Genomic DNA, 26,817 nt, shown 5'->3' on the forward strand with positions numbered 1-26,817 from the left:
CAAACACAAGATTAAAAATTGCAATCTGATATGGTGAGGAGATGTTAATTAGCATTTTTGGATGGAGTCTCCGGTGTCAGTGCTTTGTAGCAGTGAGATGTAAAGCTGTAACTTTTCCATCACAGGAAAGTCTTTGTTATGAAGGATGGACAGCTTTGCACTTTCTCGGTAATAATGAATGACTGTTTATAGTCGTCATACCGTAAGTGAAAACGCTTTCTCGAACTTTCCACAACATTAACTGTAACAATAAATAGATCAAATGAACGACATATCACGCTGTAATTGTTGTGGTATAATAGGAATAAAACACTTCAGGATGTAGTGTTATTGGAAAATAACATCATATTATTAATAATAATACTTCAGGGCTGTCACAGTAACTGTTCCCGCCCCAAACCCTCCACCTCCATCACTGATTCTTTTCCTATAACCGCACACTCCATTGTGTTTTATTCCTTATCATTTTTTTTAACCATTTCAACCGATTGAGTTGAATTTTGAAACGCCATTAAAGGAACACATCGTAAGTCCAGATTACAATTACAGACATGTGTTTCAAGACTTGAGGCTTGTCACTTGCATGAGAATGTAATTATTGAATAATTCATCGTCCTTACTGAATCATATGCTTTAAAATGATTTAACTTAATAATAATCTGGGACTTTAAAGGGTTAAAAAGGTTGTGAGCTTTATTTTTCTGATTTTATTTTTCCTTTTTATTATTTCTTCATATTTTTCAACTGTGTTGTGTTGTGATGCTATTCATACCACAGTTATTAATTTATTATTTTTTTTTTTTTCCATTCTCATTTGTGGCCTGACTCTGAAGAGTGCAAGGCTGATTGTAACAAAGATCAAGAAGAAAAGAGTGGATATGCGGCGTTTTATTTTATTTCTTTTTGATCATCCCTCAAAACCTGATCTGTGTAAGCATACAAATTTTTGTGTAAATAACAAATAGACTCTTTAGGGCCAGGCCATGTTTACTGCGGTGCATGAGTCATTTATGAAAGTAATTTGGCTGAGTTTTGGCCTTGTTATCAGGCACAGATGATGGGTTCAGACTGTGCAGAGATTAAAAGCAGCATGTAGGCAGCTTCCTTTATGGCACTGCTGATGTGCTGTTGCCATCCTGTAAGATGTGGAAATTGGACTTCATTACAACCGAAACACAGTGACTCTTAAGTCTTACTCACAAGGAATGTGACATACGTTTAACCACCTGCAAACTGATGTGTATAAACTAATCAAGGAACTAGAGTGCGCTTTTTGAATATATGAAGAGCAGTTTACTAGGAATCAGTGAAACTATGATTCCTAGTAATGTAGATTCATTTTGTCTTTCTGTTAACAAGTAACATAGTAAGTAAAGGGCAGTTTCCCAAACTGAGGTCTTTGTTGACACATAGACAATACATGATTGAACAAATATATACCACAGCACTGTTGATTCTGATTTCCTAGAACAGATTAACTAACTGCAAGAAGATATACACACTTTATGGCCAAAACTATGTGGACACCTGACCATCCCACCCATATGCACTTGTTGAACATCCCCATTCCATTATCGATTTAGCCCCCATTTTGCTGTTGTAATAACATCCACCCTTCTGGGAAGGCATTCAACTAGATTTTAGAGCGTGTCTGTTGGGATTTGCTCATTCAGCCACAAGAGCATTAGTGATGCCAGGCACCGATGTTGGGCAAGAAGCCCTGGCGCACAGTCAGCATTCCAGTTCATCCCAAATGTGTTCAGTGGGGTTGAGGTCAGGGGTCTGTGCAGGATACTCAAGTTCTTCCACACCAACCTTGACAAACCATATCTTCATGGAGTTCACCTTTGTGCACGGGGGTATTGCCATTCTGGAACCGCTTAGTTCCAGTGAAGGGAAATCTTAATGCTATAGCATACAAAGACATCTTATACAGTTGTGTGCTTACAACTTTGTGCCAACAATTTGCAGAAGACCCACATATGGGTGTGACGATCAGGTGGCCATAAAGTGTAGTTTATACTAATGTACTTATTTCAATGTAATCTAAAACTAATAATAAACAGATTTTTAATATGGTGAACTTACCTATGAATAGACATACACAGAATGGCATGGAGAAAAAAGAAAAAAAAAACATCCAGTGAGCAGCAGTTCTGCGGCTGGAAATGTCTTGTTGATGAGAGAGGTCAGAGAATGCCCAGACTGCTTTGAGCTGACAGAATGTCTACAGTAACATAATCACCACTCTTTATAACCATGGTGAGCAGAAGAGCATCACTTAATGCACGACACGAAAGATATTGTAGTAGATGGGCTACAACAGCAGAAGACCTCATTGGGTTTCATTCTGGTCAGCCAAGAACAGGAATCTGAGGCTAAAGTGGGCATTGGCTCACAGAAACTGGACAGGTAAATTTAGGGGGAAAAACCCAGTCTGGTCTTTTTTCAAATCTTCAACTGTCCAGACATTTGCAGGCAGACTCCAAGGTTAGGTTATGTCATTTGGGACAAATGTATTTATATTTCCTTAAAGTAGAGCTGTCAGAGATTTCAGCCATTTCAAGATCAATACGTTTTCAGATCGCCTCACGAATGTTAGGTTTGGTGTAATGATTAGAAACAGTGAATCATTACACCCCTGTGCAATATGAGCAGTAACTACATTACCAAGCAGGATGAAAGGAAATGTCCGTATATATATATATATATATATATATACAGTATCTCACAGAAGGGAGTACACCCCTCACATTTTTGTAAATATTTGATTATATCTTTTCATGTGACAACACTGAAGAAATGACACTTTGCTACAATGTAAAGTAGTGAGTGTACAGCTTGTGTAACAGTGTAAATTTGCTGTCCCTTCAAAATAACTCAACACACATCCATTAATGTCTAAACCGCTGGCAACAAAAGTGAGTACACCCCTAAGCGAAAATGTCCAAATTGGGCCCAAAGTGTCAATATTTTGTGTGGCCACCATTATTTTCCAGCACTGCCTTAACTCTCTTGGGCATGGAGTTCACCAGAGCTTCACAGGTTGCCACTGGAGTCCTCTTCCACTCCTCCATGACGACATCACGGAGCTGGTGGATGTTAGAGACCTTGTGCTCCTCCACCTTCTGTTTGAGGATGCCCCACAGATGCTCAATAGGGTTTAGGTCTGGAGACATGCTTGGCCAGTCCATCACCTTCACCCTCAGCTTCTTTAGCAAGGCAGTGGTCATCTTGGAGTTGTGTTTGGGGTCGTTAGCATGCTGGAATACATGGTGGGATCATGCTCTGCTTCAGTATGTCACAGTACATGTTGGCATTCATGGTTCCCTCAATGAACTATAGCTCCCCAGTGCCGGCAGCACTCATGCAGCCCCAGACCGTGACACTCCCACCAACATGCTTGACTGTAGGCAAGACACACTTGTCTTTGTACTCCTCACCTGGTTGCCATCACACACGCTTGACACCATCTGAACCAAATAAGTTTATCTTGGTCTCATCAGACCACAGGACATGGTTCCAGTAATCCATGTCCTTAGTCTGCTTGTCTTCAGCAAACTGTTTGCGGGCTTTCTTGCGCATCATCTTTAGAAGAGGCTTCCTTCTGGGACGACAGCCATGCAGACCAATTTGATGCAGTGTGCGGCGTATGGTCTGAGCACTGACAGGCTGATCCCCCACCCCTTCAACCTCTGCATCAATGCTGGCAGCACTTATACATCTATTTCCCAAACACAACCTCTGGATATGACGCTGAGCACGTGCACTCAACTTCTTTGGTCAACCATGGTGAGGCCTGTTCTGAGTGGAACCTGTCCTGTTAAACCGCTGTATGGTCTTGGCCACCGTGCTGCAGATCAGTGTCAGGGTCTTGGCAATCTTCTTATAGCTTAGGCCATCTTTATGCAGAGCAACAATTCTTTTTTTCAGATCCTCAGAGAGTTCTTTGCCATGAGGTGCCATGTTGAACTTCCAGTGACCAGTATGAGAGAGTGTGAGAGCGATGACACCAAATTTAACACACCTGCTCCCCATTCACACCTGAGACCTTGTAACACTAACAAGTCACATGACACCTGGGAGGGAAAATGGCTAATTGGGCCCAATTTGGGGTGTATTCACTTTTGTGGCCAGTGGTTTAGACATTAATGGCTGTGTTGAGTTATTTTGAGGGGACAACAAATTTACACAGTTACACAAGCTGTACACTCACTACTTTACATTGTAGCAAAGTGTCATTTCTTCAGTGTTGTCACATGAAAAGATATAATCAAATATTTACAAAAATGTGAGGGGTGTACTCACTTTTGTGAGATACTGTGTATATATATGGACATTTCCTTTCATCCTGCTCAGTAATGTAGTACATATTTTAACCTGTTGTTATTATAGAAGCGCTCCCATGGGCATCTCAAATAAAAATGTCATAAAAATTTCCTGCAGAGAGTTAAGAACATTGGTGCAAATGAACAAATTAGGCTTTGTGATGGTTATCTATGATGGGTCTGAGGAAGAGCAATGCCTTCAGGTTAGCTTTAACGAGACAGACGTGCCTGCCTGCTCTGGTGCTCTGCCCTAATTTGAGTTGAATAAAAGGCTCTGGTGGAGAGAAATCATTCATTATTAAGGACGTGAAATCATACACTATCCTCCTGCATTTCATCAAATTGAACTCAATCTACTTGGTTCCCTGGTGAACACTCCACATTTTATCTTCTTTCTTTCTTTTTTTTTAGTTCATCTTCCTTTGTGGTTTGTGGCTATGCATGAGCAAAGACACCAATGGTGTGTAATGGATACTTTCCACTTTCCTTTCACTGCACACATCTGCTTCCAGTAAATAGATCTGTGCTACGATCGTAAGGGATCCATGAATTTCTTCCACACTGGTGTGGGTTCTTGAGTTTAATTCAAGGTGGCTTGCATTCATTATTTAGACATTATTTAAAAACAGATTGAGAGTCACAGTAACACCGTAATGAATTACATGCCACACTGTCCCACTATAATGACTGCATTGCAGTGCGGCATGAATTCCACTTGATTAGGCTGCATTAAATCCTAGTGACTGATAGTTTGGATTTAATTAGATATGTTAATTATAACATTAAGTGTGATATTCATACACACCGTATATTTATATTACACCACGTACTTGCTGTAATTTTGCTATTCACCAATAAGTTTTCTGTAAGGCAGTCCATTCAGGATTTTACGATCGCAGACATATTCGGAGGAGCTTGCAATTTTTCAATTATGACCACAGAGTTTCCATAGATTTGAGCCAAGACGCGTCATGTGACGTCATCACGACGTGCATTCAGCCAAAGTCCTCTTCGATTCACGTGCGTCGAGCACGAGTACAGCTAAAAGGTCTCATTTACCAACAAACATCACTCGTGCAATTGCAATTTCACCAATTCAAGCAGTTTTCCACAAAAAAAAAAAAGAAAAAACACAAAATGCATCAAACATTTTGTAAAAAGCCGCCGCAATATCAACCATTTTTGGTCATGACAATCACACACACACCAAAAAAAAAAACGTCACGAAATCCAAACTGGTCAGGAGATGTTTATTTAACATTCATTGAAGGAGTCTCCAGTGTCAGTGCTTTATAACATTCGGTATGTTTTCCCACCATGGGAGAGTCTTCAGGATATTATACTTTCTGTTTTCTCAGCAACATGACAAATTGTGCTTTTTTTGTCGTATTAACTTCAAGATTAAGCCATAACTAACTTGTTTTGCAGACGTTCCACAACATTACATATAGCTATAAACTGAGTTATGTTGTATGCAAAATCCGTGGCCTATTTATTTATTTATTTATTTATATTAAATTCTCAAAGACATAACTATATGATTAAGCAGCACAGAAGCACAACATCCATTTCAGACATAACTGTCTAAGCTGTATGATGTCAGCCAAGGTCAGAGTCAAGTGGTCAAAATTAGATGAAGAGATTCTGCAACGTAGTCGAGGTTATTGCTGTTGATGGCACTCACGTTGAAGCAGCCACCCGGGAGCAGATACACATGCCTCTGCTTCACCAGAAATTCCACCTGCTGAACTAATGCACAAAATGAATTAAATGCTTAGAAACAGGCAACGATTCACTGACCTTTTGTTCACCCTTTTTTTTTTTTATAATCACTTCCCACTAGATGAGTCACTGCTGTAAAGCTCTGGATCAGAATTTAAAACCGAAGTGAAATGATCCTCCCCTTTCACAGACACGAGTCCTACATACACGTCAACAGAGAACGAGAGAGTGTAAATCATATTTTGTTCAACTTACACTCTACTACCGATGTCAGATGGACACAATTTTCCACCACTTATAATAGACATCATTCCTGCGTTTGCGTTCATACTCATTTGTTAGCGAAAGATCAAGACAGAGATAGCGAGTGCAGTGACATTTCACACTGGGAAGCATTTAAATTCTTTAAACATCACATTCTGCACACACTCAGCTCAGGTGCTCATTAGATGGTGAAAGTTTTTAAAAGGACAATCTTCTTGAACAATCTGAAAAGAGCACAGACCTCAAAATTCTCCCGTTACATATCGAAGCTGTCTGCAAACGCGTGACTTGTGCACTTCACCAAAATAATCATAAATGAATCATCTGGAAAATGACTCATCCTGCCACAACCATCAACCAAGTACCAAAGGAAGGCAAAAAGAGGGTCTTTTTAGAGCTACAGTTTCACTATTAAACTTACCCCGTAACACGGTGGTAGGAAAACTGACTTGCTAACTTTCTCTGACCTTTTCTCAGGTAAGCTTTGTTCCACCTTAACTTAAATGAAGACGACTGGCAGCTTTGGGACAGATTCAAACTGAACAGGAGGATCTTTTAGAAACGGCCATGGTATTGGCAAAGCAGTTTGTCTGTCCTTCTACAATGCATCGACACTGAAATGCTTTCCACCTTTACATAACCCTGTCTTAGTGTGTGTGCAGAACGTGCTGTTTGGTGACTGTGAACTTCCCTTCAGACAAAACGTCGATCTCTGGCTTGATCTTAGATTAATGAAGCTGTCATCACACATCTGTTATGAGTGGGAAAATGTACTCACTTTACTTAATTGATTTGTCAACAAAAACAACGCTCACCAGAGAGTCCAATACAACAGTAGAGTCCTGCCGACTTAATCAAGTGCTCCCATGTGCCTGGGCTTCCTAACAGACGCAGCTTCTCTCGGAGACGCTCCTTTATCAGCATGCATCTCTCCACTGTACGTTTTAGCCCTTCCTGCCTGTCAGAAAAGTCATTTAAAGCAATCATTTAATAAGGTATAAAGCCTTTGAAATCGATTTTGTGGATGAGTCTTTCAGATTATTACAGCTGGGTCTCAGATGTTTATTATTATTATTATTATTATTATTATTATTTTTATTAATTTTTTTAGCAGACACCACTTTAAAACACAAGCACCTGATTGTAAGCCAATCAGGACATAGAGATTGCAGACTAAAGAAGAACTTTATATGGACAATACTACTGATGAATTAATAGTGTCATATTTAAGTATCTAATATTAACCTTGAATGACATCTCATAGATTCCTGAGTGGATTTACAGCCTAAAACATGGATTTCAGCACTACATATTGTGGTTATGTCAGTTGCCAAACGATCAACTCCCGCTTAACTGTCTGAATATATCTGAGGTCTGAATACTGATGTGCACAATTTTGGTATTAACTCCTCACTATGAGAAAAACCATGGTATAATATTACAATGCAATGGCTCTGCTTAGTTTTTCTTTCCCCATTTCAGGCTTATTTAAGTTTTTCTGGCCCTGAAATCAGCGCCACCGCTTCTCCCTAAAAGGCGATCCACAGATAATAATTTTAACAAAGTGGGCGGGTGCTTCTTTAAGGAACATGATATACAGTTGAGTGTAAAATTTTGCAAACGTCTACTTTACAATTCTGAAACCAACAAGAGTACTGTAATTTTATGGGGTTTAAATTTTTTTTTAATTTTTACAAATGCTCCTTCCTGTTTATATTCCTAAATATGATACAGATTTTTATTTCAATTGCATTTAACGAATTGACCAATTCTTCTGCTCTTTGTATTTTTTCTCATTTGCTGTTACCTTTCTTCTTTGGGCCGTATTACAAAAGTCAAGCTATAAATAAAGGTCTAATTTTTTCCTCCCAAAGCTCAATAACAAACGATTCACTGTACATAGTTTATGAACAAGCGTACCATTCCACCATATGCGCAGGATTGCTGAGCACCGTTGTTACCACTCTGGCACCTTCCACTGGTGGGCGGGACCAGAGCGTTTGGACGATCTTCTCTGCCTGGAACTGGACAGCCAGCAGAGTGGCGTTCTCCTTCACAACACACAGTAGGTGAGCCACTCTCTCTCCTGAGAAAGTGAGATTGGATACAATATTAGACATGTGAAGCATGAAGGTTAGGCCTGAACCGAGAAAAGACTTCACTGAAGGTATTAAATGCAGAATTGCGCAGAATTGAAATATATTTTCCAAACGACAGGCAGGCTCTCCATGGAGAAATGTGTAGTTACACAATGTTACATCTGGCTGCCTGGGTTGAGCGAATAAACATAATTCAAATATGTAAACGAAAGGTAATGTGTTTTGTCTTGCAAACTAGCCTTTGAAATGTAAAAAGCTATAGTTTTTGAGTCAGAATATACACACAAAGTGAATCTGACTCATTGAATTTATTCAATATTAATATTTACACCGGGCAAGTTATCTGTGTTCCGAGTCAGATTACGCACATGCTTCAGGAGATCCTATTCTCTCGGCACACTATTCAGGTTAGGCAAACAGTTCATATCTCCAAGGTTGCCAGATTTTTCTTGAGCAGAAGGGTCAGAGATTGGGTTTTTTCAACAGTGTCTAGACCACCGCCTTTAAAAACAAACTTACCTCTAAACCCCAAAAAACAATGGATAGAAAATGCGGACTAAAGGACCAGATTTTTTTCTTTGCTCTCATTTTTAATGATAAAAGCTGAGTTGAAATCTGTCAATACATCTGATGTCTGAATACTGTAGCTCAACCCTGAATACAACCTTAACTAATCATGTTATTTTTATTTGGTTATTCTCATTAAATGCCATTTTGTTCATACGTCTATAGGATAGAGTTGGACTATATTTCTGTGTTTGCTCTTACCATACAGGCTGAAGTTGTGGGAGAAAGACTGAGCGCACAGTAATTCCATCCCCAAAGATACACAATATCTCAGTGCCCAGGAGTCCTGATCGATGTCCCTGCTGCACAAACCCTGAGCTGGCAGCAAGAAGAAAGGCAGAAGCCGACGTTTCTGAGAGAGGAGAAAAAGAGAGGTACTGAATAAACACGTACCTGATACAACATTCATGTTTAAACTATAACATGTCAAAGAGTAGCTTCCTACAACAGTACATTCTCAGCGTGCAGAGTTTTGCAGAGTTTCATAACGTCCCTGCTTATAATAAGAATTCATCCTAATGGCTAATTATTGCAATTATTAAAATGAAGTGTTTTTTATTTTTTATTATTGGACTAATTTTTATATAATTAGTGCATACTAATACATTAATGGTTTAGAGATCATAAGAAATGTTTTCATGTACTGCCTAATATTTTCATATTATTAATATCCGATGTCGACGTTTATATGGTTAAGTATCATTTATTATATAGGATGGCATCATATAAAAATGGAATACACTGCAAGACAGTACTATTGTTTCCTAAAGGCCAAGTAGAATATATCATGTTTTCAATATATTTCTTTATTATTTGGAAATTGCATTCGTGTGGTTTTCTAACAGTCAGTTAAAAAATTGTGACTAAGTTGTCTGTTACTAAACAGAAACCAAACAGCATTATACCACCAGGATTTCAGCCACACGTTTCCATTCGTCCTGTGAGAGATCGGCTCCGGTGGGACTGTGTCCTGAGGCGGAAAGGACCACCGTGCTTTGTTCCGGAGCTTTCTCCAGGTCCTCTAACATTTCTTCCACACACACTTTGCGACCCCCGCTGTCCCAGTAGCGGTATCGTTTCACCGCCTCAATGCCTGCTGCCTTAAAGATACCAGGTAATGACTCTGTGAACAAATCACACCAGGAATGTAATTTAACAATGAGAGAGTGTTACACTAACAGCTCAAACGAATGGGCTGTCAGAAGCATGATAAGAACACAATGATAAAGTGTTTAGCATTTCTTATGCATTTTCCTCAGGTATTAATCAAATTCATGTTGATAGCGTCTAGATTTCATGTTGTCTAAATTCATATATATATATATATATATATATATATATATATATATATATATATATATATATATATATATGAGAGTTCCTCTTGTCTTGTGACTGTAAAGCTTTGTTAATATAATTGAAATATTAATTATGCAATTTTGCTTTTCAGAAAAAAAAAATTGGGTTTTGTAAACAAAGTAAAATATCATATGGTTTTAAAGTGAAAGTTTTTGTTCAGTTTTGTTGTCATGTCCATTTTAAAGTCAACCCAAAATGAGGTAGAGATAACAGATGTATATTTATAAGGTAATGTTCAGATGATGCGCCATGATGAATGGTGAAGTTTATGCCATCTTGATTTGGATGGAGGCTTGGATCCGACAATAATAAAATTATTATTAAAATGTTTATAAAAATATATGGAAAGACCAAACTGGACTTCGTAAGGTTGAATCATTAATATCTACAACTGAAGATTTGGTTAAAATTAGTATGCCATTGGGGTAGACATAATTATTATTGTTAAAATTCTTTTTCATTCTTGTCAACAAGCTGGTTTACAATTAATGTTACGCTGGAAGCAATTCTCCATGTACAATGACTTCTTGTTATAAGTGACATTACCATTGTTCCACATAAAACATCTATTGGGAGAGAAATTGTGCATGTACAAAAGTGACCAGTACAGTAACGCTTGTCTATGATAACTAGCCGGGCTAAGCCAAACTCGACAGTTAGTACCATGGATTTTTATAATGTTGGGGGCGGGACACTTCAGATTCTAGAGAGCATTTGATTGGACAGAAATCTGATGAGAAGCTGAAGTGTAGAACGATGTCATCAAAATTGTTGATCTGTATTGGTGGTAGAGTGAGACTGTAATTTTTGAATTCATATATTTTCTAAATGTGAATTTCGTCATTGTTTTGGAGGACACTAGCTTATAGATAACCTTCAGTCCGACATATTCATACCGTACTACAAGCCACAAAACATCCATTTTGATTTCATGGGGACTTTCATGAAAAGTAGTGATGGCAGTGGACAGCAAAGACAAGGGCATGGGGAGGAAGAAATAGAAACAGTCCAAAGGAAAAAAAAAAGTGATGTATGACGTTACGCACAGCAAAAAAAGTATTTGACTCATAAATTTCACTCCAGCCAGGAAGCCAACGTTGGCAACCGTGGTACATGTGAGTCTCGGATCTTGGCTGGATGTTATTTCGACAAGCGTTAATCAGTAAAGATCCTGAACTTCCTACAGTTTTAAGATGCATCTCTAATCTCACACATCTAATCCACATAACCAAGATCTTCAAGTGAGCTTGATCTGCTAGATCCACAGCTGTAACAAACTGCAAGGTGGTAGATTTCCAGTTGGTGACCACTGGTGTCTTTAGATTGAAGAGCTGAACTTTAATCCCAATGCTAGTGTTATACACACCATCACACGGAGAAGACAGCAGAACGTCGCCGGCCCAGGAAGAGCTGACGCAGAAGTAACGCTTTAGCAGCTCTGCTCCCAGACGCACAGCTCCGGAGCTGCCCACCGTCTGTACAACTAAAACCTGCAGAGAGTGAAATAATAATAAAGAGCCAGCCAAATGTTCAATCATAAAGACTCCACACAATAACCCAAGGATGCAAGAGTCCTGGTCATTACAATAGCTTCATGAAGTTTATTACGTAGAAAGTAATCCCAGCTGATTGTTTTTACACTGAGCGATAATGCAATGTAATGCAGTGAAGGTTCTGCTTTTCAGTGTGGCATGTTTTCCTTATGTCACAAATGCAAAAGAAAAAGCAATTCTCTCTGTCTACTGCATCTCACATTTCCCATCCAGAGCAATTACGTTCCGATCTTGCATACAATCTATATTATTCACCTCTAATGGCTTGCCTTAATAAGGTTTGGAAAGGAAAACGAGTACCAGCTTTTGGTATCTACAGTAGAAGTGTATGGTTTTTAAAAACATACATTTTTTATGACTACTCTTCCACTCTGTTTTTCTCTGCTTTAGAATTGTATCATGGAGCACATTGTTTAAGGGGCAGCAGTTAAGAGTGTGTCTTATAGCCTTAAATATTTTTTTTTCATCAAATATTCCAGCAAAAGCACTCGCAGTTCACCTGCAGCACTCTGTGATTATCAGGAGTATGTTGCTGGGCTACAACAACAACAAAAAAAAACCTGCAGTGGTTTAACCCATCACAAGTGTACTCAAGAACTCAAATCAATGGCCTAAAACACTTCCTTGTTTTGTACGGGAGAAAACAGTGTTTTACTGAGCGTAACTACCACTCATAAAATAGTCATATTTATAGAATTCCTTGAGTTAGACATTCAGAGGTGATGCTTTATGTATTTGGTGACAAGACTGATGTGCAGGATTCAGTATATTTAGACGCATATGTTCCTTCTAATGATTTCCGATACTAGGTTTTGACTTACTCTAATCGAATGCATTTGAGTGAGATCTAAAGGATCAAGGAAGGTGAAATGACTAGTCTCAATAGATGGTTTAAAGCTTGCTGATTGGCAGGGATGAAAACACAGGTGAAAAAAAAGCAGTGTTTAGCTTTTGAATTACTTCAGGATCCTCCTGCTCTACAGTTACCACCTTGTGAATGCCAGATGGATTTACAGTTACAGGGCCAAAGTAAAGTACACGCAAGGAGATTTCGCCATAGTGAATATGAGAAATTATCTGGAGGTCAAATGATCTCTCTGTAGCTGTGTCTCTCATCTTCCGGCATTTTGTGTAATCCAAGCATGTTCTTCTGTTACCGTCTGGATATAATATCATCAGTGACAAATAAGGGTACCACAAGATTAAATATTTACAAGAAACACCGGCCTTTGTTTTACAGATCAACCCAACATCCAGTCAAAGGCTTCTACCGTTCTTCTCTCTCGTCTAAACAAACTACACAGTGTAGATATTGCGTCACTGGCGTTATCAGTGTATTCAGCTGGCAAGTTGTCAGTGATGAATAAAAACCCCATGGATTTAACGAGCAATTTCAACAAATAGAGTCATATCTCATATAGACAGACTGTAGCTGTACGATGTCAGTCTGATGTCGCTGTCTCAGACAAAAGTCACACATTGTAAAAGAATTCTTTGGTCAAAAGCTGAGTTCTGCAGTTTTGCATAACGTGACATGCTGATGATTTAGTGCCATTACGACTAAAAACACTCAAGTTCTGGCACTGTCAGAAAGTTTATGACCTTAAGCACAGTTTGAAGAATGTTTCCATTTATGCAAGCATGTTTTCAGCACAATCCCGGATCATGCCGATTGAAGACATAAGCAAAATGTAGTCATTTTCTTTAATCACTGGTTAATCGCGATTGTTAGTGGGTCTTCATCATTGAATCTGACATGGAGAACACATTATCCGACATTCTTTTATAGAATTATACAATGGTTTTACTGGGATCATCTACAGTGTGATAAGGAAAAGTCTTAAAAGATCACTGAAATCACACAGTCTAAATGTGAAGGTGTGTGTAGTACAAGTCGAAACAAACGTCACCCTATTCTCCAAAATGGCAAGGCTATCCCGGCCTAAGGCCAGCTGCGATGCTCTGCTGCTGAATTCTGGGATGCCAAGTGGAGGTGGATACTCCGGGATAAGGGTGGGGTCAGTGGCAATTTGTTGCTTGATCTTCCGGATGAGAGGATTCACTATGGGGTGACCATCCTCGCCTACGTATTCTGAAAAGGAAGACGTTCACAAAGGTTAGCAATTAGGCTACAGTGTTGTTCGAGAGCATTTGAGGTGCACAGTGGCGGTGTTTGGTGGCGCAGTTTGGTCAATTCCCTCTTCACCTGGTTCAAATTAATCGATTAACAATCCAGTTTGTGTATTAGAGCAGGGACATCGCTGGTGTTTTGCACCTATGTGATATATTTTAAATAATAATAAGTATAATAAATATAATAAAATAAATAATTAATACTGGGCGGCTGTGGTTCTAGTGGTAGAGCGGGTTGTCCAGGGTTGGTGGTTCGATTCCCGGCCCACGTGACTCCACATGCCAAAGTGTCCTTGGGCAAGACACTGAACCCCAAGTTGCTCCTGATGGCAAGTTAGTGCCTTGCATGGCAGCTCTGCTACCATTGGTGTGTGTGTGAATGGGTGAATGAGACACAGTGTAAAGCGCTTTGAATAAAAGCGCTATATAAGTGCAGACCATAACATCATCTAGTCTTGAAAAAAAATACTGATTTATTGCCTATTTACATCTGGTCATCTCATTCATATTGATTATCCTGACAATATCTGGATCGGGATTATCCACATTAAAATGCATGTGTAAATGCGCAAAGGATGAACAGATCTAAATCCCAAAGCATTTCTATAAATTCAAGATATACTATAAATACATCCGGATGACAACACAGGAAGTTACTGGTCAAATGAAATGTGCTAATTTGCATATTATGCACAATATAGCAATCAGCGTCCCATCTACTAGGTGATGCATTTAGATACAAGTGTAAATGGATGTGATTTCAAATTTTACCAGGATTTTTACCAGGATTTTTATGAGGATACAATGAAGACGCATGACATGACTAGGTACATCTCAGGAGCATTTACACCTGGATTTTTTCATGTGAATTAAATCAGAATTAAGATGCATGAAATGACCAGGTACATCTCGGGTACATTTACATCTGCATTTTGATGTGAATTAAATCTGAATTAAGATGCATGAAATGACCAGGTACATCTCAGGTGCATTTACACCCAGACTTTGATGTGAATTAAATGTGAATTAAGATGCATGAAATGACCAGGTACATCTTAGGTGCATTTACACCCGGACTTTGATGTGAATTAAATCTGAATTAAGATGCATGAAATGACCAGGTACATCTCAGGTACATTTACACCTGGATTTTGTGAATTAAATCGGAATTAAGAAGCATGAAATGACAAAAGAGATCGGATTGAAATCCTTTTTAAAAGCTTATTTTGTATCTGCTTATTTTACATCTGCATGTTATAATCCTGATATTTCAGACGCACGTTTTTCAATATATTTAACTTTTAGATGTACAACAGCTCCGGAGGTAAGTGATGGTTCGGGCGCACCATCAATTAAGCGGTTGCGTCACTCACCCCTGCACGCGAGGCAGACCTTGTCAGGATGCGAGTCACGTTGGAAATCTTCCAGAAGTTTCTCCTCGGTGTTGATCGCCGCCACAGGGGTATCCCGGGGCTCAGAAAGGCAGGAGGCCATTACTGCGTGAAACACCGTCTTACTTATTCAGTGTCAAAAGATGGGTTTTTCGTTCTCGCGATATCGCAGGTGCGTCGCGTGAACCAAACCGGCCTCCGTGTTTACTTTCATGTTGCCATGGTTGCATATGAAACAGTTCTCAGCAACCAGCACCCATGGGCTATGTCCGCAACCGCATAACATGCCTAAATAGTACACTACGCCCTCTATGGTAAACTGCAGTGGTGTATGATGTTGATGCAGTGTTTCATAAACGATTTGGGACGCAGCCCGTTTTATAGCTTGTTGAAACCTACAATTAGTTCATAATTAACAAGTTATGCAGACTTCATGGCCATTTTCCCACTACTAACACCTTACAATAATTCATAAAACCCTTAAAAGCTAATTATTATTTTAATACCTCATTTATTTTATTTGATTAACATTGCTTACCAAGTGTTCAGACCTTTTCTAAAAGCTTAGCTGCCATTGTTAATGTTTTATTTCACATCCAGGCTGATTTGCATCAGTGATAAAAGTGACATTTAACTGCACATTTTCTTCGAAAAACACACCACAATTATCCTACTAACAATACAAATAATTATTGTTCAGGGTCAGACAGATGACCGAACCCACTTGTATACATAGCTTCAGATGCAACAGTGAATTCAATACGGCAATCATCTTTGCTCTTTTCTCATTTTCTAGTTTGCGTCACATTCATTCATTTCAACACTCACTTAACCGTGGGTTCATCAACTGAATCTGATTAGTTATAAAAGAAAAGGCAGACAAATAACACCACAACCCTGCTGCCTCAATATACTCCAAGTCTGTGGATTTCTTTCCCTTCACATTTGTCTTGCTTTTCTGATTCATAGACATAGTACACATTCATTGACGTACACATATCGATGTTTGAACCCACAGAGCCGAGCTGTACATTTTGATCACAAAACATGTTCAGATACATCCACACAGTTAATCGGTGACAATTCAGGATGGTTCAGTCCGTCAAATCGTCAACCAAGAAGCCACCTCCTCCTTCCTCCTCCTGCTCCTCCGTGTTTTCCGTAGGATTAACTGAAAAGACAAAAATGGAACATATAATCCTTTATGAAAACCATACAGAAAGCTATGCACACTGCATACTCACGTGTAATATGTTGCGCGTACGTGTAATAAATGCTCACGTGTAATATGTTGAGCAGAGATGAACACCGGCCCTTTGCCTGAACACAAACTGAAGGTAACAGGCGGCATGAGCTCCAAGGCAGGGAAGCTGACCTGAAACACCAGATAAAGTGCAAGATCAAGTGCACGCTGTTAAATGTACTATCCTAGACATTCGTTTAGATTGTGATCCACCCACCATGGGCATACAGTGACGCAGGGTGGCAATTGGAACAGGCTTGGACTCGCCAACTCCGTCTGATACAGCAACTACATGCATCTCGTCACTTGCCTGTGCACCGAGGCATATCTGCAGGAGAAAGTGGAATTCAATTCAAATCACTCATCTTCAACTGGTTTTCTTGCCTTAAACTTAGACGAGTCTAAGTTTGCTGCAATAACTCTCTTTTAACCCACTGCACTCGAAAAAACCATTGACAAAGTACTCTTTAATTTAGTTCACTGCAGCTTAAACAGCAAGTTAACCCAAAGTACAAAGGGATTATTATGCTGTCTAAATGATATTGTTGAATTTACAGGTAAGTACCTGTACTAAAAGTTATGGGGGGAGAGGAAAAAAAAAAAGCTGTTGCACATTTTTAAAAGCTTAACAGAAACTGAATGATTTTACAAGCCACTTTTAATAATTGGGTAAAAATGAAAGAAAGAGAGGTCGGTCATTTGCCTTCCCGTAGACTATTGTTATTCACAGCACAGTGGCTCGCACCATTACACTTTAGAAGCAGCGCCATTTATTCCCTAACTGCCACTTTCAAATTCATCCACAATTCTCGACGCATGCAGTATCAAATTAATTTACCAAAGTGTAAAAACTACCCAGGTTTCAGATGGTTGAGTTTAGGGATGCAACGGGAAGTTAATGCAACGGCAATACTACTGTGAGGATCCACATTCAAGGGTTTAATAGCATTTAGAAATCGGGCTAGATGAATCGAACCATATGTACTGTACTTCTTGCACAGGATTGTGGCTTTGGGCCAAAAGTGATGCTCAACTGTATGCTCTGTTTCATCTTGTTTTGAGGTAAGATGTCATCAAGGTTGACTTGTTCCTGTGTTCTGGGAGCCAGATTTGGATGAGTTCATTGCCGCTGTTCCATGGCAATATGCGGGCCAAATGAAAGTGGTACGGGTGGGTTGGCAGCTGGCCATCTCATAGTTGCTCCTGGCACAACTAATAATAGTATAAGAGTTTTTTTATTGTGGGGAGGGTGAGGTTGGGGTGGATTTTCATGCAGTATTGATCGAGTCCAAATGTGGCCTCTTATCTTGTCTTAAAGATATTTCAAATGAATGCTTTAGCAGGAGGAAGTCATCTTGCTATGGGAGACACCTTCTAGGCATAGGCTTCAATCTAAATCTGGTTTGGAGCCAGTCCAGGGCAGAAGATCCATCACTTATGGACAGATGAATAATCTTACTGTTTTGATGAAGAACTGGTTCTCCAAAAGATCATCTTCCGCCTCAAACACGGCTGTGGTTTGGCTGGAACTGAGCTCACATCCTGGATAAAAGGGAAACATATGAATGAAAAGTAAGCATATGGCAATATTTATCCAGACAAAAAAAAAGGTGATTAAAAAAAGAAGAAGAAGAAAAAAACCAGTCAGGTCTTACCCCAGTACACACAGACTTTATCAGAAATGGACGAAGAGCTGGTTATGTCTGACAGGCCAAGTGAAGTTATGGAAACCTCTTCAAAGCAGGTAGTCATTTCATTGAAATTTCAAGCCTCACTAGCAACACAAGCAAAATTAAGAGGTGTGTGTGTGTGTGTGTTAGTTGTAGTTATGAAGGATGTAAAGATTTATTGTTGTTTTTACAGCCACAGAGTCGCTTAAACAGACCATTTCTCTATAGCTTTTGTGGGTCAAAATAAATAAGACAAAAACAAAATTATATATATATATATATATATTAAAAAAATCATTATATAACATACAGTCATTAAACAGTTGTTACAACTATGACATGCTTGAAATGACATTAAACTTTGGCTAAGTGCTACATTCAATCCATCTTAATAGAACTGTTTTCATTAAGCTCTAGTTTGAAACAAGTTATATCATTTTCAGGCCTGTGTTTATAAATTCTTAATAACTAATATCATTGCAATATATATATATATTTAGCTTTATAACATTAAACTTACTGAGAGACGAGGCGAAAGCAGACTCGAGGACTCGACTGATTAATGAATCTCAGGTGATTTCAGAAACGCCACTGGCCTGCCTGATAAACTAAAATGACCGCTAGAGGGCAGCGCGAGACCTTTCAACAATATGGCTTCCGTGTAGAGTTAATTAAACATGGAGAAGTTAAATGGATAATAACAAAACCCTTCAGGGACTGACGAAGTGTTGTGCTGCTTTTTATGGTAAGAGTTCAGTTCGAAGAAACAAAAGTGTAACTTAAATATGAAGGTGAAAAGATGCCCAGGTCAGTCATTGGTTTGTGTGGGCGACCTTTTTCCTCTGAGGGGGAAAAAATGGCGTCAAAGTGACAGGTGGGTGATTCTGTTCCATTTAGCCATGACAATTGGCTATGGAATTTGATGCAAAGTGCTTAAACATTTCCTGACGCCAGCCTTACATGAAACAACAACAACAACAACAACAACAACAATAATAATAATTTAAAAAATCATATAAATGTAAACATGCATGTACCATTGAGAAATGTGTTAACTAATCTCAGGCCAAAAAAAAGGTAACAGTGACAGGTTTATTTATTTACTTATTTATTTATTTAAAAGAGAATTCGCAAATACACAATGTGATTAACTATCATCCAAGCTACTGTCAAGAAGACATTACAGACATTCTAATGATAGTAGATTTATAATTTGCTTTTAGACTTTAATTTGGGTAACAGGGTTGTCCGTTCAAAGGAAGGTTGTCCATTCAGTTTCACTATCATTGAGGGGGGAAAAGGAATGAGAACTTCTTTTTTACATTCCCATGATCTTCAGGAAATTCTGAATAGTGAAAGTTCCTGTTGAAGGTGTGACTAGTGACCTTTTTGTGATTGTTGCAGCCCAAAAATGCTTGATTTTACTGCGGCTTTCCCAACAAAAATTTGTGATGAAACTTGCTGAATTTTTGTGTGCTTTTTTTCTCCCCAGAAAACTGCTTGAATTGGCAAAATTGAAATTGCACTAAATTGTTTTGCATGGACTTTCTCAGTGATGTTTGTTGGTAAATGAGACTGTTTTTTTTTTTTTAGCTGTATTCCTGTTCGAGGCATGTGAATGTGTTGTGATAACGACATCACATGACGAGTTTTGGCCCAAATCTGCGGAACATATAAGGTAATTGCTTGATTTTGCTCTAATTTCTGTGATTGCAAAATTGTGAAATCCTGGAGGGACTGAATATTCCAAATATTTCATCAGGGTGATTGTGTTCAGGTAACAAGGTTGCGTGAATATTGTGGGACAAGAATAAAATGTGCCTTTTTCCATAAACTTTAATGGGTCCCACGAGCATGTTTCATGCCTGAGATGTTAAAAGTATATTTTAATGATTTAGATTTTAAGGTAAATTGTAGTATAGTGGGCCGCAGCAGCAAAAAAAAACTGTTTTCTAAGTGTGTTGATAGGTTGTATTAATGCATTACACACATACACACATTCGCACGTAGTGGCAGTATATAGCATAGTCTGCCTACTCGCATGTTTTTGGACATTAAGTTAGTATGAAGAAACCTGGAGGAACAATATATGAGTAGAACATGCAAAACTCACAAACACACAGTAACCTGAGCTGAACTCAGGACCCTGGGGCTGTGAGGCAGTAATAGGTTGTTGTGAAGGACACTTTATAATACTTTTGGTGGTTATAATACCTTTTTACCTTTACTTTACATGCATATTTGTAAATTTAATAGAGCACAAATGGCATTGTAATGGTGGAGTCACTTTTGTATCAGCAGGTATCTAAGAAGGAGGGGTGGTGGACATACACAGTGCAATCCTGAAATAAAAATGAGAACACTCCTCAAGAAAAGAAGACTGGGAATCAGTTAAAGTTTTGCTTTGTTTAAAATACAAAAGGCCTAAATATTTATATATATATCAGGGCTTTGCTCCTGTTTACGAAGGACAGAACCTTTAGACATGTAACCACCCGGAGGTCACAACATAGTGATCCACCACCATGCTGATAAATATCAGCCTTTTTATTAATGTTAATTATGGGGTCCTTGATAAATGTCGTCTTAATGGCACCGACAGATGTTTCCACTTAATCCAACCCACAGTAGCCAGCAGCATCTTTAAATGATTGCTTGAAGTAGATAAACGGAAGAGAAAAATGGGGTTGAGTCTAGACAAAAGAAATCTCCAACAATTGCTTTGGTACTGTAGTTCCTCTAAAAAAGTAGGCCATTTACATCAATTGCCATATCTTTATTTGTTAATGTTAGTGAATTTGGACACGCTCACTTCAAATCCCCCACTTTAATCAGGAAAACATGTTCGTGTTCTTATTCTTATACAACAAAATCTTTTATCCTTTTAAAAGGCTTGCAATCTGGGTGAATATTGCTGCTTGAGCTGAAGTTGCTGTAGTCCCATCTGCCAGTAAAAACATTGAGGAGTCTGTTGGGATTTTTTCTCACATCAGTTTGCCCTCTTTATTTAGCAATGTTTGACTTTAATCATAATAATATAAAAATGCCATAATTGGTTTCACACAGAACCTGATCATGGTTCTTGGATTCAGTCGATGAACACATGACGTGCACACTAATATGGAGGCATTTGAAAATACTGTTTTCATAACAAAAATGTTATGTCCACGTTGTCATTTGAAAAGTTCACAGTGAAACAGAGATTGTTCACATTACCTGACCAAGTACGTTTATACAGTTTAACACTATTGAGCGTGCTGCCGGATGTACAGTAGTGATTACAGAGTACTTCATCTTGCATGGAGGAAGGCAGAGTTTATCTTGCGTGTAGCTCTGTTCAGTTGTAAAAGAGTGACAAAAACAGCACTGATAATAAAAGTCAAATTCTTGTGCTCATGTTTTTGGATGTGTTGCAACTGAGATCAGGGGTCATGGCATGATTATAAAAAAATTAAAAAAAAATCAACATTTTCATTTCCCCTATCCACACCAAAGCTGAAAATAGTGTTAAAAACAAACAAACAAAAAAACATAGAATGAAAGGCCAAAATGGAGAAAACGTATTTGCATAAGAATGTGCAAGGCCATTTTCAAATGGTTTTAGGTCAATTTCTAACACCAAGATGTTAATTTGTAACTTTGCAAATTTGTAAATTTGTGACTCTTAAAAATAAAGGGTTTTGGTGTTTTGTTTTGTTTTTTAGCCTCATGCCATAGGAGAACTGTTTTAAGTTATACAAAGAACCTTTTACTCTCAAGTTCTTTAGAGAACCATCTATTTACTGGTGCTTTAAAGAATCCAGAAATGGTTCTTCACAGCAGAGCCACAAGGAACCATGTCATCAGAAATTCTCTTAAAAAAAAAAAAACAAACAAAAAACCTTAGTGCTTTTAAGGAACCAAATAAGGTTCTTAATAGTGATGCCAGGAGAACCTTTTCCAGTCCTACAAAGAACTTTATTGGGTTCACATTAACCTGTTAAGGATCGTGCCGTGAAGAACCGATACACTGCTCTGAAGAACCTATAATAAAGCAAAAGAACTTATTTAATCTCCAAAGAACCATATAGCTCAACTCAAGAACCTTATACAATGAAAAAGGGTTCTTGACAAGAAGAAGGTTCTTTGCGGAACATGTGGTGCTGTAAAGACCCATTGAAGAACCTTTATTTTTAAGAGTGTACAGAAACATTATTGTTAGTTCTGGTCCACTAATTTGATTGGATGAGCAATATTCCAACAGTGCTGATATTTAGTATAACAGCACTGGTACATTTCACTGTGTTTATCACTTTGCTTGTCTGTATTCCCTACATAAATTTCCAGTTTCCAAATTTCCAATTCTAGTAATAGTTTGTTACATTGAAACCGTTACTGTCAGTCAGTCTGTGCTTTGGCATGGCAACATGCAACAATCTGTCCTGCTTCTTTGGGAACTGTTTTCATTATCTGTCTTAAAATAAACAAAATATTTGCCCATATTGGGGCGACTGTGGCTTGGGTGCTAGAGCGGGTTGTCCACTAATCGTAGGGTTTGCGGTTCGATTCCTGGCCCACATGACCCCACATACCGAAGTGTCCTTGGGCAAGACACTGAACCCCATGTTGCTCCCAATGGCAAGTTAGCGCCTTGCATGGCAGCTCTGCTACCATTGATGTGTGTGTGTGTGTGTGTGTGTGTGTGTGTGAATGGGTGAATGAGACACAGTGTAAAGCGCTTTGGATAAAAGCGCTATATAAGTGCAGACCATATTGTGTCTGAAATGTCAGTTACTCAATATTAATTTCTTGTTTATAGAACCAGGCGTGGACTGGCCAGTGGGAAGTTTGGGAATTTTCCCAAAAGCAGGCTATTAAGTCAAACTAGGTGTCAGGCGATCATTACATTAAATTCCACTTTGAATTTTTGCTTTCTGTACTCACAAACATGGGGAGGAAAACCTTCCGAAAAAAAAAAAATTGTTTAGTCGTTTTACATATTAACTTAACACAAACAATACAAACGAACAGATTTTGTTTGTTTGTTTATTTATTTATTTATTTATTTATTTATTTAATGATTCGATGATCGAAAAACATGTTGTGTCAGTTCAAATTTGGTCTATCAAATTTTGTTGCCAGTCTGCCCCTGTACAGAACTGTTATATAAACACAATCATACTGTTGTCCTGAATATCATCACTGAGGCTCAAACACACGCTCATGAAATGTTGTTTAAATAAATACCCAACAGAATATTTATATAAGTTTTTGGTATAATCTCTTACAGCATGTCATTTTAACTGAAGGGATTATTTACATTAATGAACAAAAGTGACATTGTTTGGTTCAGAATGAATGCTTTTTTTAATGGACTTGGTTAAGAGGCAGTACGTTATGAAAACGGCATAGAAATATTTTCTCTGACGTTTTGCTTTCTTTAAAAATGAAGCTATCCTGTTTGGAAAATCTTGTAGCATAATGTCACTTAAAAAAAAAAAAAGGTGTAGTACAGCTTTAACTGCAAAATTACTTCAGTTCTTAAAACAGTGAACTGTCCTGGGTGGAACACCCAGGTTTCCACCATCCTCCCAAAAACATTCAGGCAGGTGACTGTCGACTCTAAATAGATGAGCTGATGTTTGAGTTCAGGGTGTATTCCCACCTTTCACCCACCGTTCCTGGGTTTGGCGCCAGATCCACCATGACTCTGACCAGGCTGAAGCAGTTAATGAAGATAAATAAATGAATAAATTAGTAATCTGTCAAACCAGTGTATTGGTGCCACAATAATATCATTTTCTGCTGGCTGGTGTGATGCTGAAAGGTGTCCTTTTTAAAAACAAAAAAAATTTTTTATAGTCTCATGAGATTGGAATAAGGTGCTGGAGTCCTGTAAGAAAAGGAAAAGTTCTCAATGATTAAAAAGGCCTTGAGATAATCAGGTGCCTGGAACGTGTATATAAAGATTGAGGTTTTTTGGAGCGGGTCATGGTGGAGGGCCAAGTACCTTTCTCATGGAAGTCTGGATTTCAAGCCTCGCTGCTGGTGTTAAGAGCAGAGGAATCACAAAAATGTGCAGAGAGTGGTGAATTGAGAAGCTCTGGAATAGGGTATAATTGATCCACAGCAGAGATTGTTGACTTTTCGATGCTATGGATGTGCCAGATTAAACCTGGGGGAAACTACTGTATACTTTGCAGTGTGACTACATATACATTCATTTAACAGTGACATTTGGCCAAGGCTGACACCTCCTTACAATCCTTTATTTTTTGGAGGTCTTCAGATTTTTGTGTTTAGGAGGGATCAAACATTTACTGTACAAGCAGGACACTGAAGACTTTCACTTTTTTTTTACAACTTTGAAGGTGACGAGAGGTTTTTTCTTGATTTATTTTTTTCAAACGCTTTCAAAGGTGTTCCTAAGTTGCATACGGAAGACATTTTCTAATATTACAAACACATGACCACGTTTTTACAAGGTTTCTTTGCTGACGATGGCTACTTACAATGCATATAAACAGTCTACACATCCCTAAATGGCAGGTTTTTATGACGGGAAAATTACATGGTGAAATTACACCAAGATAAATCATGTCGGATCTTTTTCCACCTTTAATGTGCAATTGCAAAAGGTTACAAATAAAGTGAAAAACAATCAGAAACATTTTAGGGGGGAAAAAAAAAAAAGTTACAGTAACCAGGTTGCATAAGTGTACACACCCCTGAACTAATACTTAGTTGCACCTTTTGATTATATTACACCAGTCTATCAGCGTGGCACATCTTGACTTGCCAATATTTTCCCACTCTTTCTTGCAAAAGCATTCTAGATCTATCAAATTGTAAGGGCATCTCTTGTGCACAGCTTGCTTCAGGTCACCCCAAAGATTTCCATTTGGATTCAGGTCTGGGCTCTGGCTAGGCCATTCAAAAACATTGATCTTCTTTTGGTTAAGCCATTCCTTTGTTGATTTGAATGTATGCTTTGGGTCATTGTCACACTGAATGGTGAAATTCCATTTCATTTTCATCTTACTATCAGACACCTGAAGGTTTTGCATTAAAGTGGCTGGTATTTCTAGCTAGTCGTGATTCCCTCCACTTTGATAAAACCTGCAGTTCTGGCTGAAGAAAAGCAGCCCTAAAGCGTGATGCTGCCACCACCATGCTACACTGTGTTGTTGATGTGTGCTTTTTTTTGTGCCACACATACGTTTTGAGATTATGGAATTATTATACTTTTTGGAATTTGTCTCATCAGACCATAACACATTTTGCCACATGGTTTGGAGTGATTTAGTTGGGCTTGGGTGTCTTTTTGTGAGAAAGGGCTTCCAACTAGCCACCCTACCCCATAGCCCAGACGTGTGAAGGATACGAGAGATTGTTGTCTCAGTACTTGTCGGATATTCCTAAAGCTCATTTAATGTTGCTGTAGGTCTCTTGGCAGCCTCCCTGGTAAGTTTTTGTCTTGTCCTTTTGTAAATGTTGGAGGGACATCCTGTTCTTGGTGATGTAACTGTGGTGCTCCATTTTCTCCACATATTGATGATGTGGAGAAATGTTTAGAAATTCTTTTATACTCCGGTCCTAATTTATTCCTTTCAAACCATACACATGGTTTGTAAGCTCTTTGCAGACCATGGCTTCAGCAGTCAGATGAAACCGAGAAGATCCTACAGAAACAGCTGATCTTTATTTGGGTTAATCAGAATACTTTCACTGATGACCGCTGTATGGAATGTGATTGGTTCATCCTGAACACAGCCACGTCCCCATTTATAAAAGGACTTGCACACTTATGCAACCTGGTTATTGGGATTTTTTTTTATTTTCCCCACCTAAAATGTTTGATTGTTTTTCACTTAATCTTTATACATTGTAACTTCACATTGAGAGTGGGGAAAAGTTGATTTATCTTGGTTTCATTTTTTGCATCACAAAAACCTGCCATTTTAACAGGGGTGTGTAGCCTTTTTTTTTATTATTTTTTTTTTTAAATCCACTGTGTTGTTCTTAAGTAGGTTTTAGTAGTGTAGAATTAGCAAAGATCATATATGGCTAGCTAGCATCCGTGCTAGATGGCATTAAATGCATTTAATTTACTTTTTAAATTAATAATTTACTTTTCGGTCACATGGTTGCACTTTTAAAGTGTGCTCATCAGTTAATATCACGATATCACTGAAAATAAAGAAAGAATGAGAGTTTTTTTTCCCCCTCCTTCTTCTTCTTCCCATGATCTTTAGGAAATTTGGTGATGTAATTTCCTGTTTAACGTGACCTGTGGAAAAATATTCCAAAGGACCATTTTTCCACACAAAGTAATATAATATTTAAAAAAGGATCAAATATTTTTTTCAGTAAAATGTCATTATAGTGGGCTGGGACAGGAAAAATGCTGTAGTGCTCTAGATAGGTTTTTATTAATGTTTTAAGTCTGAAAATGCGCATAGGTTGTAGTGAAGGACACTTAACCTGTTTACAGTGTCTTATACCATTA

The 26,817-nt window shown here is 38.4% G+C and overlaps 2 protein-coding genes across 4 annotated transcripts; both read right to left on the reverse strand.

Annotated features, from left to right (window-relative positions):
- Nucleotides 1–5,564: 5,564 nt before the first annotated feature.
- got1l1 (glutamic-oxaloacetic transaminase 1 like 1) lies at nt 5,565–15,532 on the reverse strand. 2 transcript variants are annotated; one of them, XM_053624405.1, is made up of 8 exons: nt 15,399–15,532; nt 13,803–13,984; nt 11,706–11,829; nt 9,886–10,103; nt 9,182–9,332; nt 8,235–8,400; nt 7,130–7,272; nt 5,565–6,072 (listed from the first exon to the last, which is right to left on the reverse strand). In XM_053624405.1, exons 1-8 carry the CDS (start codon nt 15,517–15,519, stop codon nt 5,990–5,992), a joined length of 1,188 nt encoding a protein of 395 aa, XP_053480380.1. In that variant the 5' UTR covers nt 15,520–15,532; the 3' UTR covers nt 5,565–5,989. The 2 variants fall into 2 exon arrangements, with proteins under 2 accessions (XP_053480380.1, XP_053480379.1); XM_053624404.1 differs by having other exon boundaries at nt 5,565–6,077.
- Nucleotides 15,533–15,893: 361 nt separating this feature from the next.
- npm2a (nucleophosmin/nucleoplasmin, 2a) lies at nt 15,894–18,601 on the reverse strand. Of its 2 annotated transcripts, none has more exons than XM_053624422.1 (5): nt 18,315–18,601; nt 18,119–18,201; nt 16,877–16,987; nt 16,698–16,791; nt 15,894–16,587 (listed from the first exon to the last, which is right to left on the reverse strand). In XM_053624422.1, exons 1-5 carry the CDS (start codon nt 18,409–18,411, stop codon nt 16,511–16,513), a joined length of 462 nt encoding a protein of 153 aa, XP_053480397.1. In that variant the 5' UTR covers nt 18,412–18,601; the 3' UTR covers nt 15,894–16,510. The 2 variants fall into 2 exon arrangements, with proteins under 2 accessions (XP_053480397.1, XP_053480396.1); XM_053624421.1 differs by having other exon boundaries at nt 16,681–16,791.
- Nucleotides 18,602–26,817: the final 8,216 nt, after the last annotated feature.

Source organism: Ictalurus furcatus, chromosome 5 (assembly GCF_023375685.1).
Source record: "Ictalurus furcatus strain D&B chromosome 5, Billie_1.0, whole genome shotgun sequence".
Taxonomy (NCBI): domain Eukaryota; kingdom Metazoa; phylum Chordata; class Actinopteri; order Siluriformes; family Ictaluridae; genus Ictalurus; species Ictalurus furcatus.

Coding starts and splice junctions, on each gene's coding strand:
- got1l1 (XM_053624404.1), bottom strand. CDS start 15,519: ATGGCCTCCTGCCTTTCTGAGCCCCGGGATACCCCTGTGGCGGCGATC. Junction 10,104..11,705: donor GCTGTCTTCTCCGTGTGATG/GTGTGTATAACA, acceptor ATTTGTTCACAG/AGTCATTACCTGGTATCTTT. Junction 8,401..9,181: donor CCACAACTTCAGCCTGTATG/GTAAGAGCAAAC, acceptor TCACTTTCTCAG/GAGAGAGAGTGGCTCACCTA.
- npm2a (XM_053624421.1), bottom strand. CDS start 18,411: ATGACTACCTGCTTTGAAGAGGTTTCCATAACTTCACTTGGCCTGTCA. Junction 18,202..18,314: donor TAAAGTCTGTGTGTACTGGG/GTAAGACCTGAC, acceptor CCTTTTATCCAG/GATGTGAGCTCAGTTCCAGC. Junction 16,588..16,680: donor CACGTGAGCATTTATTACAC/GTACGCGCAACA, acceptor TTGTCTTTTCAG/TTAATCCTACGGAAAACACG.